Source organism: Temnothorax longispinosus, chromosome 12 (genome assembly GCF_030848805.1).
Source record: "Temnothorax longispinosus isolate EJ_2023e chromosome 12, Tlon_JGU_v1, whole genome shotgun sequence".
NCBI classification, from domain to species: domain Eukaryota; kingdom Metazoa; phylum Arthropoda; class Insecta; order Hymenoptera; family Formicidae; genus Temnothorax; species Temnothorax longispinosus.
In genome coordinates this window covers 12,461,114-12,476,944 of record NC_092369.1, presented here as the reverse complement: position 1 = coordinate 12,476,944, position 15,831 = coordinate 12,461,114, and the positions used below count along the sequence as shown (strand labels likewise).

The window sequence follows — 15,831 nt, the reverse complement described above, 5'->3', positions numbered from 1 at the left end:
GAAAGAGAGAAGAAATTTGTGTCCTACGCGATTCTACGTATACTTACGCAAAGAATCATTTGTACTTATCGACATTTTTTTAATAGACCAATCACACTCGGTTATTCTTCGAGCTCAAGGAGAATAATCGACTGTGATTGGTCTATTTTCTTACGGCCTTACGATTATTACTAAAACTTTGTTACGTGCAATGGTCTTTAGTGCTGGTTCACAACCTTGCTTTAAAGGATATTTAAGCTCTAAACCGTAAGAAATTGACCAATCACAATGGAATGTGAGGAGAATACTCTATTGTGATTGTGAAACAGGAAATGTTTGATTTTTTTGTTTTATGCTGGGTCTACAATACGAGTCGCAAAGTCGTGAGTCGCAAGAATTGACTAATCACAGTCGATCATTCTCCTCAAATTCGACTGTGATTGGTCAATTCTTGCGACTCACGACTTTGCGACACGCATTGTAGACCCAGCATTAGATAATTTTTGACGAAGCGCCGCTGGGTACCGTCTTTTTTTACGGCACTCCGTAGACGACTCCAGTACTCCGTGAATTTGCAACATTTTTTAATAAAAAAAATTTAAAACATTTTGAAAGTCTGTATTTTTAACTACAAAAAACCCCGACCCGACAATTCCAATAGTTCTCCTAAAAAAAATTCCCGAAAATTACCTTTTTTTTTCGTTTCTAGGTGTATATTCCCCCTTAAGCCCGGTGTCCACGATGCTAGAACTGTGTCCAAGTTTCGGTTTAAGCCAATCATCTTGCAGCTCTTACAGAAAAGTAGCAGTTTCATTGGCTTAAACCGAAACTTGGACATCGTGGACACCGGGCTTTTCCCAGGTTGAATTTTTGAACACAGCCCAGCTTTTCTTCGCTCGCATGAAATTGCAGCTTAATTGTGCGACAGCGCCATTATCGGTGATCGGTGTTACAAAAGTGTTTTTGACAGCTGACTCTGTTGCACGTGTTTTACTCGAAATTTCCGTCAATAATGGTTTACTATTTCACGAGTGAAGGTAATTTCCGCTTTCCTAAAACGTTGTCTTTACTTTTAATAGATGAAGAATCACATTATCTCAACCTATTAATGATATTTTGTTATCATTGAGTGACCGGGCTAATAATCACATAATCTTGAATTGCAGTTGTGCAACCATCCATCACATTGTTTATGGGGATTGACAAACACGAAAGTAAGTAGAAAACCCGTCTGTAATTATTCGTAATTAAAAACTCGTGCTAAATCTAATATGTGATTTATTTGAATTCTACTTGTAGATGAGGATCTTATCAAGTGGGGCTGGCCGGAAGATGTATGGTTTCATGTCGATAAGTATTCGTCTGCCCATGTGTATCTTCGACTTCGACATGTGATTTGATTATAATTTAGAGATCTATTGCTTGTTTTGACATTCAAAAAATGATACAAAATAATTTTTTTTTTAAATTATAGGGTCAGATGATAGACGATATTCCCAGTACTGTATTAGAAGATGCCGCACAATTGGTAAAAGCAAACAGCATTGAAGGGAACAAAATGAATGACATTGATGTCGTATACACAATGTGGTCGAATTTGAAAAAGACGCAAGGTATGGAGGTTGGTCAGGTTGGCTTTCACAAGGACAAAGACGTTCGTAAGATTCATGTTGCTAAACGAGTGAACACTATCGTGAATCGCCTTAATAAGACGAAACGTTCGGAGCAAGTAAACTTCTGTGCTGAGAGAGAGCAAAGAGATAGAAACGAACGAGAAGACAAGAAGAAACTCTTGAGGGAACAAAAAGAGAAAGAAAAGGCAGAGGAAAAGAGACGTCAGGAAGAAGCAGAGATAAGGTAAATAATAATTTTATGACAATGCTGTAGTATAAATAATATCAGTTATGGAATATAAATTTGATATAATTAAAAAAATTACTTTTTAGGAGTTACAATTCCCTGTTTAATACATCCAACATGACTTCAAACACGGAAACCAGTGGATATGATTCGGATGATTTTATGTGATGAAGCTATAATATTCGTATTTGTGTGTCTTATTCTCTACCATCTCCAGTAAGATATGCAAAGGGAAAAAGTTCCAGAATGAAAAGTGTAAAATATCTCATATATGATTATTTATTTTATTTATAGCGGTATTCTTTTACAAATGTATTTGCAAAATTGTAGACATTTCTGTATCAATGTACATTACACTTGTCTGTATAATAGAAGATTGCTTTGTCATTCATAAATTTCTAAAGAAATGCTGTGTAACTACATTTATCTTGCCAATGATAAACCAGATTGATAAGTTCTTGCCTACCTACTTATAAGAACTTGCAAGTACTCACAATCAGATATGTCATTATCTCTTGACACAATAAGATAACTAAGTTTCAGAAATAAGTTATAAAAATTATTGTATAGATAGAAATTCTATAAAATTGTAAATAGTATAGGGAAGGGTGTAACAGTAGGCTCAGTACAAATTCTAGTTTTATAATAGAGTAACATTGACAGTCCCTAAAGCGTTGATTATCCACGTTGGATAATCTTTATTGGGATAAACTGTCGACATATAGTCCTGTATGAATTTAGGGAATCTTTGCTCTTTTATACTGTGTCTAATGTCTCGCATGAGTCTCATTTGGAATGCAATATTGTGAACGGTTAATAGATGACACGATACCGTCTCCACAGTTGCAATTTGATGCAGATAAGCACGTGTGTAAGTCTTGCAAGTACTACACTCGCACGACTCGTCTATCGGTCTCGAGTCTTTCTTATATCGCGCCTGCCTCAGACTGAGCTGTCCCGTTTTTACCAGCGCGCAACCAAACCTCTGAAAAAATAATAGTTTAACGTTTTAAAATTTCCATATTTCGCGCACTCAATTATGTATTTATGTAGTACTTACAGCGGTTCTCGTCGGGAATACGCAATCATACATATCAATACCTAATGCACTGCATACAATTAGATCCACTGCAAATCCAACACCCATGAGGTACCGCGGTTTATTCTTCGGAAGGATATTCGTTGATAGGTGGACCATTCTCCAAAAATCATCCTTGCTCTCACCACCACTGAAATCATAATAAAAATCTCTATTGTTATATAAAATTTCAATAATTATGTATTATATAAAATCCTTATTTATTAGCTATGTGTCGATAAATAATCTGGCATCTACCTCAAACCTCCTACAGCATACCCGTTCACCTCTCGCTTAATCAATTGGCGTGCGCATTCAGATCGTAATTCAGGATCGAGACCACCCTGTACAATTGGAAATATACTTTGCTCATCTGGTCTTTCATGTGCTGACAAACAACGGTCCACCCAACGTATCGTTCTATGTGGTTTATTACATTAAAATTAAATAATACTTGTTGAAATTAGGTAATGCTTAGATAACATATTATTTAGAAAATATGTGTAATATTATAAAAATAATTATACCTATGCATTGCTTCCTCCACTCTTTGTCCGGTTAAAGTACTTTTAACGACATCATCGAGCTGCATAATTATGTCAGCTCCAATTGCATTTTGAATTTGAATGGAATGTTCGGGTGTCAACATGCATTCAGATTCTGTACGAAACGTTATTGTGAGCCAGTTTAACTATATGTAAATTATATTTAAGTGTATTCAAAAATATATCTGACTATATGTAGTACCATTGTATGGTGATTTAAACTTGACACCTTCTTCTGTTATCTCAGCTAGCTCTAATAATGAAACCATTTGGAAACCACCCGAGTCCGTTAACAAAGCCCTTTTCCAATTCATAAATTTGTGTAAACCTCCAGCTTTACGCAGAATATCTGCGCCCTGTCAACGTAAAAAATACATCTTAACGCGATTGAAATTACTTGCATAATTTTACTAACATAAATGTAAAACTGGACGAGACTGTTTTATTTATAATTAGGTGTGTAAATTAATTCGGTGCCTTTACATTCGACGCTTTATAACTCTGTTTTAAGATTACATATTTTCCTGCCCTTTTGAGATTCGTAAGTGTGGATCTCTACATTTTCAAAGCACCATATGCCTTGGCGAAGTGTGGGCCACAAAACAATAATGAAATATGATGACATCCGAAAACCAGCATTTAAAAAAAAATAGTTTAAGTTATAAGAAATTGCAAATTCCAATTGTTATAAGCAATTAAAATGTTTAATTAATTTTTTCATTAAAAAGTACCTTTTTGAAAATTTTTTAAATAATGCTATCTTATTCTTTATTTCATTCTGAAAGTACACATATTTTTTTTTATGGAGAAACGATGGATTCTATTTTTTATATAATTTTAATGACTGAGGCGCCGCGCCGCGTTGTATCGCGCTGTGCTCGCGTCTCTAGTTCGACCAAGTAGCGCGGCGCATCGATGACGAACCAGAGACGCGAGCACAGCGCGACGCATGTCTTTAAGACTTTATCGGTTCAAAACCGCCAAGGTGTTCATCAGCTGCCTAATAAATAGGTCAAAGTCATAGAAATTTAATTTATATTTGATTTTTTTGAAAAAGACACCGAATTAATTTACACAAAATAATAAATTAATTGAAATTTTTTACAATAACAATAATAATAATATGTACATATATAATCTCTTACAGGTCTGTTTCCGAGATGGTAGGTATTGCCAAGAATTATCTGGCAATCCAATTGCTCCAGTTGCTGTGGCAACAATCCTTTTAGTGTTCCCTGAAAATTGTGCAATGACAAATTCGTTGTGCAATTTTATACAGATTTTATATTTATATATTATATATTAGGTTGATTCATGGAATCATTAAGATTTTTCCATTGAATCTCTATTGAAAAATTTTATAAGAAAATATTCAAGCATGAAATCATAACATCAATTTTTTTAAAAGTGAAAGTTTTTTTACAAATTAAGCTCCAAATATACAAGTGACATTTGATTAATATACAATTTACTATTAATTTCAGGAATCGTAGACTTTAACAGAATTTTGATTTCAGATATATTACCAAGCACTTAATATTAAAAGTTAATATTGAAGGAGTCACATCCTTGCAAGAATTTTCGTCTGAACTTTGAATATAAAGAGCGTCTTTCACACGGCAGCCACTGTTACGTAACGTAATATTGTAATCAAATAAAGAGAGATAATTGACCACTTAGAAGACTTTATTTGGCACAGAGCACAAGCGACAAGTCGAAGGTGTGACCGCTTCGAGAGACGACTAAGAATTAACTCTAACTCAAGAGGAATCCTCAGATATCCTTTTTTAAAGGAATAAATTGAATTTTCGTTAATTATAAATAACACAACGCATCCTAATATAGGAAGTATAGTAGCAATTGGAGCGGCTTATTAAAAGAATAAGTAAAATTGAAAGTTTGGCATACAGCAGAGATCTGTTAGGATAGGACTAGTCGTTTATAGTTGTACGTGATTAGGAGATACAGAAAAAGAATTTTAGATTAAAAATAAGTGAATGAGTATAGTGAGTCACGGGGAAGGGTCAAGACAAATAAGTCTATAAGGTAAATAGCGAGATTATAGGTTTATTACGGTTTAGTTTTCAGATCTTTGTCTGGAAACATTATCTGTCTTGTAAGAATTTTAGAAATAGAATTCGTAAATACGTGAGATATTGAAAGTTGCGGCACATAACACCACTACCCGCTTTGCGTGCAGCTTGAGCAAGAAAAGAAGAAATTATATGAACCTGTGTTCCCACCGGCATAAATACTGGCGTATCCACGTAATGATGAACAAGCGTCATCCTGCCGGTCCTGGCTTTCGTGGTTTCGCACTCGGCGAGCACCTCAAAAACCAACGGAGTTTTCCGACTCGCCATTTCCACCGGCGACCTACCGAGTCCCACGTTCACCGTCGTAGAGTACGACTTGTATAAAAATCTGGACATGGAGAGAAAAAAAGCTAATAATAAACATCATGACTTATTCCTGGATGCCCGAAATGAGAGGTTATGTCACGATTTCGCTCTCGCCACGTGCCTTCGTCCCAGTCGCACACTTAGCCTCTGAAATACATGCGTGTTCTGTTCTGCGCCCTGCGGTCTTATTGAACACCCTGTATATTAACGTGTGTATGTAAATAGAGCTGCCGACCGCCGTGATCGCGTTGCACGTTGCACATTCGAGCTGCGAAAAGCAGAGAAGAGGTATACAGTTGTGATTATTCCGCGATACGCTCCGCAGATGTTCGCGCTATGACGACCACGCGTGGTGTCGATGCACGGAACGTCGCCTCGAGGAGAGATTCGCCTCGCGGCAGCGCTCGACGGTAACGGTTAGCCGGCAGACATGAAGACCGAGGTGTCCTGGAAGCGGCGGTTCCTGCGAAAGAGACTCCAGTACATGCTGGTGTGCGTCTTCGTAGTCGCCGTGATATTCGTGATCCATCAGCTGTTCTACTTCAAGGAGCTAAATCAGGCTACCGTGGGCAAGTTGATCGCCGGCTCGGTGCAGGACACCCACCGCGTGGTCGTCGGCAAACGGGCTGACAAGTGGAATCAACCGTACCACTCGAAGCTCATACGCGACAAAAACGGTCGGACGGTGTCGTTGCGTGGCACCCGGGATCAGGACATCGCCAAGTACCTTCCCAATGTCAACGGGAAATTTGTGTGCTTCGCTTCGAAGAGGGAGATTGATTTTGTGAAGGTCAACGATGATTATTGCGACTGTCCAATGGACGGTAGCGATGAACCAGGTACCAACGCTTGCAGCAACGGTTTCTTCAATTGTGAAAAGAGTTCAAGAAAGTCAGCAGGTATCGTAATCGAATCTCATTGCAATAATGTATGAAATAATCTATGAAACTTGTATAAATTTACAGCAAGAATACCATCGTACAAAGTTAATGATGGACATTGTGATTGCTGTGATGGTTCTGATGAATGGGCTGAAGCTGCAGTGTTATATAAGCTCAGCAGTAAGTTTAGTTTATGTAATTTAATAAAGAAATGTACTAATAGTACATATACATATACGTTCCCTAGGTAGACTTTGACATCTTACAGGAAATTTAATTCCGAACAAAAAATTTTCACAAACATAGGTCGAAAAATGCTAAATGCTTCTTTAAAAAGTTAGCGTCTAGAAACCTCTAAAATCACGTTTTCTTTTAATATATTTTGCAGATATCTAGGAAAGCCTTTTTTAATAAAAAGTATCGAAAAAGTTGTAGAGAATTAAATTATCTTTCAAATGAGACTAAAATATTTTTATTACGTTTCACAGGTCTTAAGATAACCAGTTGCTACATTTTCCAGTTTCTTTTCACCTTTCGTTTTTCTTTTCATCCTCCTAGATTTAGGATTTGTTTAAACAATGTGGAAAAGTAAAATTTTTTAGCAAAATAACACTAATAAAATATATAAAAATTAGCTAAGGTCATAATACCATAAATAAAAAGTAGTTCTCAATAGCTTTACTGGCAATAGCCGAAAAAACATTTTTTTGTGCATTTAAAATTGGTTATCTGAAGACCTATGAAACGTAAAAAAAATATTTTAGTTTCATTTGAAAGATAATTTAATTCTCTATAACTTTTGTATCGATACTTTTTGTTAAAAAAGGCATAGTTTCCTAAATATTTGCAAAAAATGTATTTAAAAACGTGATTTTAGAAGTTTTTAAAAGCTATCTTCTTAAGGAAGCATTTTTCGACCTATTTACTACTGGAGCCTTAAATTTCCTAAGATCACAAAGTCTGGCTGGAACGTTCGAGGCCATCCTGTATATGTAAATGTAAAGTATTTTAGTATTATATTTGTTAACTTAGATTTGTTACTTATTATTCGTATTTATTACAGAGTTAGGAGTAACTTTTCATGGACCTAAATGCGCAAACAAATGTTAATGAAGAAATTGAGCTATAATTTACATCGAAAAAAACCGTTTCTTGTACGAATTTATACATCGTGACACACAAGAATGGCAACAACCAAATATAAATGCTAGATAAATGCTTAGAATATTCTTATTATTTTAGATTTTCATGAAAGTGCATTCATCTATATGTTATGGTCAAAGCCCGAAACACGGGCAATCCTAGGATTAACTATAAATCAATTCTGCCGAACAACCAAGCGTTTTGGTAAGAGTCTGTGGTCATTTGCTGATAGGTATGTATAAAACGAGTGTGTATAAAAAGACAGTACACAAATAGGCGGGAGAGCCCTCCTTTGCATAAAAAAATTAATTTAACTCCAAGCCTATTCTTAAAAACTGCTTTAACCAAGATGCTTGGTTGTTCCGCAGGATTGACCAGTTAATCCTAAGAATGCCACGTTTCGGGCTTTAACCATAACATTTACATAAAGCAAGATTTGTAAAGCTAAAATAATTGCTAAAATACTATTAAAAAATTCATAATAAAGTTTTCTAGAGTTAAGAAGTTATTTTATTAATGCTGATATATATTATCAGTTAAGATATTAAATTAAAAAAATATTTTTTTTAGTTTTAATTAATATTAAAACTACATTACAATTACTACAAGAAAGCAATTAATTTTTTTTTCATTTAAATAAACATTTATCAATATCTAAAAATAGAAAGAAATATCAGATTTAAAAAAGTATATTTGAGTAAGTAAATAGATAATACAAGTTTTCTCTATAATGTAATAAGAACTGTATGCAAAGATGATCTTTCTCTTTACAGAGATATTCCTCTATTGTAATATTACTTGTACTAGTTAACTTTATATTATTTTTCTATATATGTATATTTATTATCACATACGTAATCTTTTCCATTTTTTGCTTTATAATTATGAAGATAGATATTAAGATAGATATTAGGTAATAATTAAAAATAGAAGGAAAAATATGAAACAAGATTTGTATAAAAAGGAAAAGCGAGAATCATAACTTTATCATATTTCCTTAGAGATTATTGAATAAAATAAACAATTATAGTATTTAGTGTTAACTACATTAGTAATTGTTCATAAAGATATTATACATATCACATAGGAAAATAATTTCATAAAAAAATTGTACAATGTAATAATATTGTATATAAATATTATATATGATTTACATTTAACAAATTTTTATTATTTATGACTAGAATAAGAGTATTTAGAGTAAGCAGTAATCAATATGTACATTATGAAAATATTCCGTAAAATAAATTCTATTAAACTCTTCTTATAATCAATATACATGAAAAGTATAAATTATGAAATAGTTTGCAACACCGAAATATCAATTATATCGTCAACAAGATTATTTTCATACGACTTTACTTTGATTCTGAAGTGAAGAAGTTGCAATCTATTGCGACCTATTAATTTTACGATTCATACACAAATGCTCAATTATGCAGCGAATTTTCAGGAAACTGAGTACGATGGTTTTACTGTACATTACTTTTGATATCTGTAAGAACATTGAAATGCGACGAGAGATTTCGCGCTTTGTCACTAAAGTGTAAAATTCGTTGTACAGATACTCCCATCTTTTGTAAGGTATCATTGAACATGTTTTCTTCCATCTGAATCCATGGCCGGTCTTTGTCTCGCATTTGATACGGCGTAACATGTATATGAGCGTTTATTCCTGAAGAAGATATTTTATCATGTAATATCAAAATAATATATTGGAAGATTATTACTTTGAAATATTTGTCTAGGTCTCACTTAATTTAACAAAGGAACGAAGTATATTTTGATCAGTAATCCATGTATTTCTGGGACCATTGTGTCCGCCATCTAGCCACCACATATCTTTAATGAGTTTGATAAAGTTATTTATATTAGGATCGTCACTCGAGTTATCATCATAATAATGAAACTCGTAAAGAAACTGATTCAAAACCGCACATCCCTTACTGAAGCCCATTAGACTTAAATTTGTAGTTTCGATATTATGGCTATCGATATCCTACAAAATGTTGAAATATGAATTCAGTACCTCGATGTTATATCTACTTAATATGTATATACATATAACACATTATATCTTTTAAGAACATTGTCAAGGTATGAGTTATAAATACAGTTGCATATTAAAGTTGTAGACAGCTATATTACATTGATTTATAAATTTTTTTTTTATAAATTATGGTTTGTGCCTCCGATGCATACCTCTCCCATTTTTAATGTTTTAACGTGTTCCAGGCAACAAAGAAGGAGATCCCTTAAATGTTGTATAGCTTTGTGCATTGGGCAAAATGAAGGTGTGCCGTATTTATCTCCCGGTATGAAATTATCGAAACAACTGAATACTGCGTTTCTTGTTATTGTCATTCTGAAACAAAAACGAGATTGTTGTGTAAGTAACTTGATATGAACTTGACAGTGAATTATATAAATCCTTTTGATCATTATTATATCTAATTATCATGCATTATCAAATGTCAAAATAGAAACATTGAAATATTTTAGTTTCCATACGTAACGTTATGATAATTTACCTGGATGGACGAACAACAAATATGTGACTTCTAGGAAACTGTTCAGAAAGTATAGTTGCTGTGTTCTCTAAACTCCATTTCACATATTTCTTGCCATCTGAATGCTTTTCCATGTTTTCTTGAATGTCCTGCGATCATTTTTATCCAATAATTGTGTTAATATAAATATATATCGTGTCGTGTTATATTCGTTTAAATACACATATAATGCAAGCAAAAAATTTTAATAATAAGTTATACAGTTAATGACCTATTCTAAAATATAATGATGCCTCTCATATACTCCATATAATTATTTTTAATATAACACAATAAATAATTTACAAACTTGAAATATACAGGAAGTTTTTATAATTTTTAAAGAATTGTCACATAATTTTTTAAAGAAAACTCAAGTGTTTTGAAGTGTCTTCAGGTGGCAAGATAATGGAACGAGGCATGAGAGAGTAGATTACAATTATTTATTCGTCGATCGATTTTGAACATACTTGGACATCACCGCCAAAGAATATAAGAAGATCGCGCGAAATCGGCTGCAATTTCGACCGCGTGTAAATCACATCGTTGCATCGACCTGGAACGCCCGGTATGTTTCTCCATATCCAAATTTTCGAGCTCATCAGCTGCTATCTGCAAGAAAAGACCAGAAAGGAGTTGATGTCTTTGCGAAGATGGAACATCGCGCTTATCGGTCTGGCAATTGGAGCAAGTTGCGGATTGCGAAAGCGTCGTGAGTCGATCACAGGAACAATTGCGCAAATTTACAATAATTTACATATGTACAATATACAAACCGAACCGGTGGTAACTATGGAGCTGCAAAGTCTATTGTTTTGGTTCCTGCACTTTAGTACTTACTGCCATAGTATAACTACATAGTATGTTCACTCTTAAGGCTGAGTTTCCACTGAGCGCGTCACGCGTCGCGTTGAACCGATGTCCGATGTCCGAGTTGAACCAATCAAAACATCCCATTTCGATCCCGTCACAAGAATGTAATGAAATGGGATGTTTTGATTGGTTAACTTGTGACGACGCGACGCGTGACGCGCTCAGTGGAAACTCAGCCTATCATGAGTCATGACGCCCGCGCGATAAATATCAGGCACGATCTTGGCGCGATCGCGATTTCCGAGACCATGTTTCGCGTCTTTCGCGATGTTTAATTTGAAAGTAAAATCAGGCTTTACGAGGCCTCGCAGATCGCCGGTGGACGGCGGTACGAGATAAGTGAGCGCCTGAGCGGCGCTCCGTTATCGCGTCGTTAATGAACAACGTACGACGTAGTGATGAGACACGAGGTCGGTCATGTAATTTCTCGCGACGCACGAGGCATGCCGGCGAGTACGTATTCGAACGCAACAGCGTGCATTCCTTCGAGTCTCATGTGTGGACGACGATCGTCTACGGATCCGCGAGGACAAACGGAGGAGACAGATCCCGTCTTTTTCTCTTTCTCCGTCGCTCCTCCGACAATTTTTGCCGCGTAACGAGATAGAGTTCTCGCGACGCGAAAACCACATGACGGAACATACGCGACGGAAAAATCACATACCGGCGCCTTAACTTTCTGTTACGTAAACTCATGCTGGGGGATTTTCCGCGCCTTAACCTTGACCCTTTTCAGTGATGGGACACGTCGCGTCAGATCGCATGATGCAACAGGAGCCGGCGGCCGGCCACGGGACAACGTGGAGTCCGCTCGACGCGTTTCAGGATGGCGCGCATTGCGAGTACGCGGTGATCGTGCTGAATCGTCCCATATACTGGAGGCACGACGTGCTGCTTCAATTCTGGCGCAAAGGTATGCCGATTAAAGATACGCATATCTTGTGATCCTGTCGCTTGTTCTTGCGGTTGCCAAAGAATTACAACCAAGTGCCACAACTTACATTGTTAATTTATGTATCTCTTTATGTAAGCAGCTCGAGTCACCGTCACTGTGGATGGTGGAACGCAAAGGTGGCTGAAGTATCTGGAGGAACAGGGGATAGACGTATTGAACGACGAGCGATACGTACCGAATCTTATCACAGGAGATATGGACAGCTGTCCGCTGTCCCTGATCCAGAAGTTGAGAAGTATAGGATCTACTGTCATTGAGACGCCCGATCAGAATCACACAGATTATACCAAAGCTTTGTTGCAAGTTGCGCACTACGCCAGAACGCGCAATATAAATGTAATTCTAGAAATTCTTGTTAATGTTCCTTTGAAATTAATGTTGTATGTAATGAAACGAATAATATTTTATTTTTGGCAGTTAGGTGAAATATACGTGCTTGCAGAAACGTCGGGCAGATTCGACCATATCATCGGCAACGTCAATACCTTGTACAAAAGTGAGAAGCTCGTGGGAAATATACGGGTAGAGTGTCTATTTGATAGATAGACTTGTGATTGCGTCTCCATGTTACGTATTCTGATCGAGATCATTTTTACAGGTACTACAAGTCGCAAGCAACTCTTTAACATGGATATTAAAACCTGGTTTGCACAGAATACATATACCACAGATCCTGGTAGAACAGAAGTCTTGGTGTGGTCTACTACCATTCGGTTGTTCCGTTAATTGTATATCAACAACTGGTTTGAAATGGAATTTAAGTATGTTTTATATATCTCATTTATTTCATCTAGATCTAGAAATTAATAAGTCGCATCAATATGTTGAACAATCTTTCTGATTTGCTTTTCTTATGCTTCAGATAACTCAACTATGCAATTTGGCGGTTTGATAAGTACCTCAAATACGTATGAAAATTCTGAAGTGACTGTAAATACAGATACATCGGTAATATGGACTATGGGTATAGAGTCTCTTAAGGATAATGCAAATGATGAAGCGTCGTAATATTAGCCTGCCATTAGATAATAATGTGGATAGATGATGCAAATTATCAGACATAGTTTTAGAGGTCAGGTGGACTAAATTAGCTCTGTCTAAGGTATTTTTTATTTGAATAGCTAGTAAACTAGATCTGCATGAAATTGAAAACAATGGCTGTGTTCAACAGAGAAATGCTTTGCAAAATTCATGGATTTGATTGGTGTATACTCTTGCAATTAGCTTCGGCCAAAATTAAAAGCATATATCAATCAGATTTCTCTATTGAACCAATTTTAAATTCAGTCTTGAATCTTTTGGCTATTGGCATTAGTACTATCGCAGGGTAAAACTATTATAATAATGTGTGATAACAATGAGGTAGTAGGTGTATGCAAAAATTTTAGTCTTTTTCTTCAGCGCTCTATTATTATTTAAATCTCAAATAAATTCTTGCTTTTCTGCGTTTTTAAATTGGTTATGAATTAAGTTTGTAAATCATCATCATATGTCATGATTTAATGATAAACACAATCTGGTAAAACAATAGTGAACACGATGAGCGACGAAAACCGCATGTTGCTCTTTGTATTCAGCAAATCATCTTTGATTTGGGCTGGGAAATTTACCCGAGTTGGCGCCTTCGGATTATCATCTATTCCGATCGATGCAGCATTCTTTAGCCGGACAGCGCTTTCAAAATGTAACTGAAATACGAAAATAGATCCACGATTTTATTGCCTCCAAACCGATGTTTTTTGTAAAGAAATCCATAATTTGCTCGAAAGATGACAGAAAGTTACAGAAAACGAAGGAAAATATTTTGCTAACTGAATTGTATTACATATATTATGCACCTAAAGCGAAAAAAATACTAAAACTTTTGCATACACCTAATACATTATTTACTTACTGTGTGCACACGAGTTTTGTTCGAAAAATAGTGTTTCCCATTTTAGAATAAAAAAACTGGTTACCCAACCATAAATTATATGTAGGATTATAAGAGTGAGATATTGTATTTATATCAGCTGAGAATTTCCCAATTTTTTTTGCAATTGTTTTACGTGTGATTCATACCAAATGTTATCAGATTAATTAGTTCTACTGCTTAGCGGTATCGGGTACCACGTTATCAGATATTAATTCTTAAATATAGGTGCAATATGTTAGGCATAATATTGCTGCGAGACTCAATGAAGTAAATCTTGCAGTAGCTATACCGTTATGTACTTATATACATTCCAATGGATGATATTAGTTGAAAAGAATATAAAATATAGTTTGCGGTTCCTATTCTGTTTACGTAGTCATATGAAACCAAAGCCATGATATAGTTACATGACATTTTTAATACATATGTATGAATGTATTAGTTTTTTATCAATCTCCATTACAGTTTTCTACCTCGCAAACTTATATTCTTTCATTCAAAACTTTTAATTAGCTTCTTAAAACTAAAATGTGTATAAAGGATAAGAGTCGAAATCGAATTTGAGACCTATACATGATTGAAACTAGAATTTTTTGTATAGATATCTACATATAGATATCCGATTAAGAAGTGTTTGCTCTCATTTGTGCGTTGATTTTCGATCTTTAGTATATTCGCTGCTGATTTATTTTATAGTGAAATGCAATATTTGTCTACAGGCAACACAAAAGTCTAAGAAATATAAATACGTAAAAATATTTTTTTAGACATTTTAGATTTTTGTTCAAGAAGACTTCAAGAAGACGAATAAACTGATTCCACGCACGAAGAACCGCGTCCGACCCTAATTGCCTCTTTTCTCTCTTATTTTTAATTTTCGAGGGTCATTCTATGATTTTATTAGATTTTTGTGTTGTTTGGATGACTACGAAATATTTCTTACGTCGCACACGATTTGTAGTACTTTAATGGATCTGTACATAGTTAGCACATGATGTAAGAAGTATAAAACTCAAATCTCGTTAAATCTCTCGAATGTTTCTAGGTAACACAGCGAAACGTGTTTATCGCAAATATTTGGCACACCGAGAGTGTCGAGTCGAAATAGTATTCTGGGCAGTACCTGCCGCTTTATAGCCGCCCGCATTCGTGAGCCGTAATATTTGACTCGCATGTATGTACTTGCATGTATAACAGCGGATCGCTACCGCCGCTATCGGGGCTAGAATCGGAGCCGTGTACTTCGTCGATCAGCTGTCACGAATGTTTACATTCGTCGGCCGAGTGCCGGCTCGTGGTGGGGTCCGTGGGGTCGCGGCCACCGTCCAGTTTCTTTCGGCCCGTCGCGTCGCGCGGTTCACGTAATCCACGAGTGCTTTATTGTGCCTTATCGTCGCGCTGTCGCGCGGTATCGAGCAAATGCCAACGCGTATCTTCCCTTGCTTTTCGGAATCGGGTAAGCTTTGCGACCCTCCTTGCGACAGGAATCGCAGCGGGTATATAAAAAAACACGTGGCAAAATATCTCTTGAAAATATTTATTTAACGAGAGTATTATGCAGCGAGTAAAAATACTGTAAATTAGTATCTAAGTTAACATGCCGGTTAAAAGGGATAGATTTGTAGCTGGTTGATTTGACATCGATTATCAC

General features: G+C 35.7%; 5 protein-coding genes across 10 annotated transcripts in view; 3 read left to right on the top strand and 2 right to left on the bottom strand.

Moving 5' to 3' along the window:
- The first annotated feature begins 868 nt into the window (after positions 1-868).
- On the top strand, positions 869-2,213 carry LOC139822672 (coiled-coil domain-containing protein 25). 2 transcript variants are annotated; one of them, XM_071794610.1, is made up of 5 exons: positions 869-1,016; positions 1,146-1,193; positions 1,279-1,313; positions 1,454-1,836; positions 1,926-2,213. In XM_071794610.1, the coding sequence occupies exons 1-5, from the start codon at positions 992-994 to the stop codon at positions 2,005-2,007; spliced, it is 573 nt and encodes a 190-aa protein (XP_071650711.1). In that variant the 5' UTR covers positions 869-991; the 3' UTR covers positions 2,008-2,213. The 2 variants fall into 2 exon arrangements, with proteins under 2 accessions (XP_071650711.1, XP_071650709.1); XM_071794608.1 differs by having other exon boundaries at positions 872-1,016; positions 1,279-1,370.
- Tgt (tRNA-guanine transglycosylase) lies at positions 2,103-5,894 on the bottom strand. Of its 2 annotated transcripts, none has more exons than XM_071794596.1 (7): positions 5,694-5,894; positions 4,608-4,697; positions 3,665-3,818; positions 3,445-3,577; positions 3,176-3,337; positions 2,900-3,068; positions 2,103-2,824 (listed from the first exon to the last, which is right to left on the bottom strand). In XM_071794596.1, exons 1-7 carry the CDS (start codon positions 5,892-5,894, stop codon positions 2,480-2,482), a joined length of 1,254 nt encoding a protein of 417 aa, XP_071650697.1. In that variant the 3' UTR covers positions 2,103-2,479. The 2 variants fall into 2 exon arrangements, with proteins under 2 accessions (XP_071650697.1, XP_071650698.1); XM_071794597.1 differs by having other exon boundaries at positions 5,706-5,894.
- Positions 5,895-6,261: 367 nt separating this feature from the next.
- On the top strand, positions 6,262-14,234 carry LOC139822675 (thiamine pyrophosphokinase 1). Its single transcript, XM_071794615.1, has 7 exons — positions 6,262-6,763; positions 6,830-6,958; positions 12,068-12,223; positions 12,345-12,601; positions 12,683-12,787; positions 12,864-13,026; positions 13,128-14,234. The coding sequence occupies exons 1-7, from the start codon at positions 6,295-6,297 to the stop codon at positions 13,271-13,273; spliced, it is 1,425 nt and encodes a 474-aa protein (XP_071650716.1). The 5' UTR covers positions 6,262-6,294; the 3' UTR covers positions 13,274-14,234.
- Positions 8,958-11,364, bottom strand: LOC139822670 (mitochondrial protein C2orf69 homolog). 2 transcript variants are annotated; one of them, XM_071794600.1, is made up of 6 exons: positions 11,219-11,323; positions 10,908-11,049; positions 10,420-10,547; positions 10,091-10,253; positions 9,644-9,887; positions 8,958-9,563 (listed from the first exon to the last, which is right to left on the bottom strand). In XM_071794600.1, the coding sequence occupies exons 2-6, from the start codon at positions 11,037-11,039 to the stop codon at positions 9,361-9,363; spliced, it is 870 nt and encodes a 289-aa protein (XP_071650701.1). In that variant the 5' UTR covers positions 11,040-11,049; positions 11,219-11,323; the 3' UTR covers positions 8,958-9,360. The 2 variants fall into 2 exon arrangements, with proteins under 2 accessions (XP_071650701.1, XP_071650699.1); XM_071794598.1 differs by having other exon boundaries at positions 8,959-9,563; positions 11,214-11,364.
- Vha100-2 (V-type ATPase subunit a family protein Vha100-2) overlaps positions 13,310-15,831 on the top strand; it is a 34,160-nt gene continuing 31,638 nt past the window's right edge. The window contains exon 1 of one of the 3 annotated variants that reach the window (XM_071794581.1): positions 13,310-15,636. In XM_071794581.1, the coding sequence (XP_071650682.1) occupies positions 15,367-15,636 (270 nt within the window). In that variant the 5' untranslated portion in view covers positions 13,310-15,366. The remainder of the gene's footprint in view (positions 15,637-15,831) is intronic. The other 2 variants (XM_071794582.1, XM_071794584.1) reach the window with 2 other exon arrangements.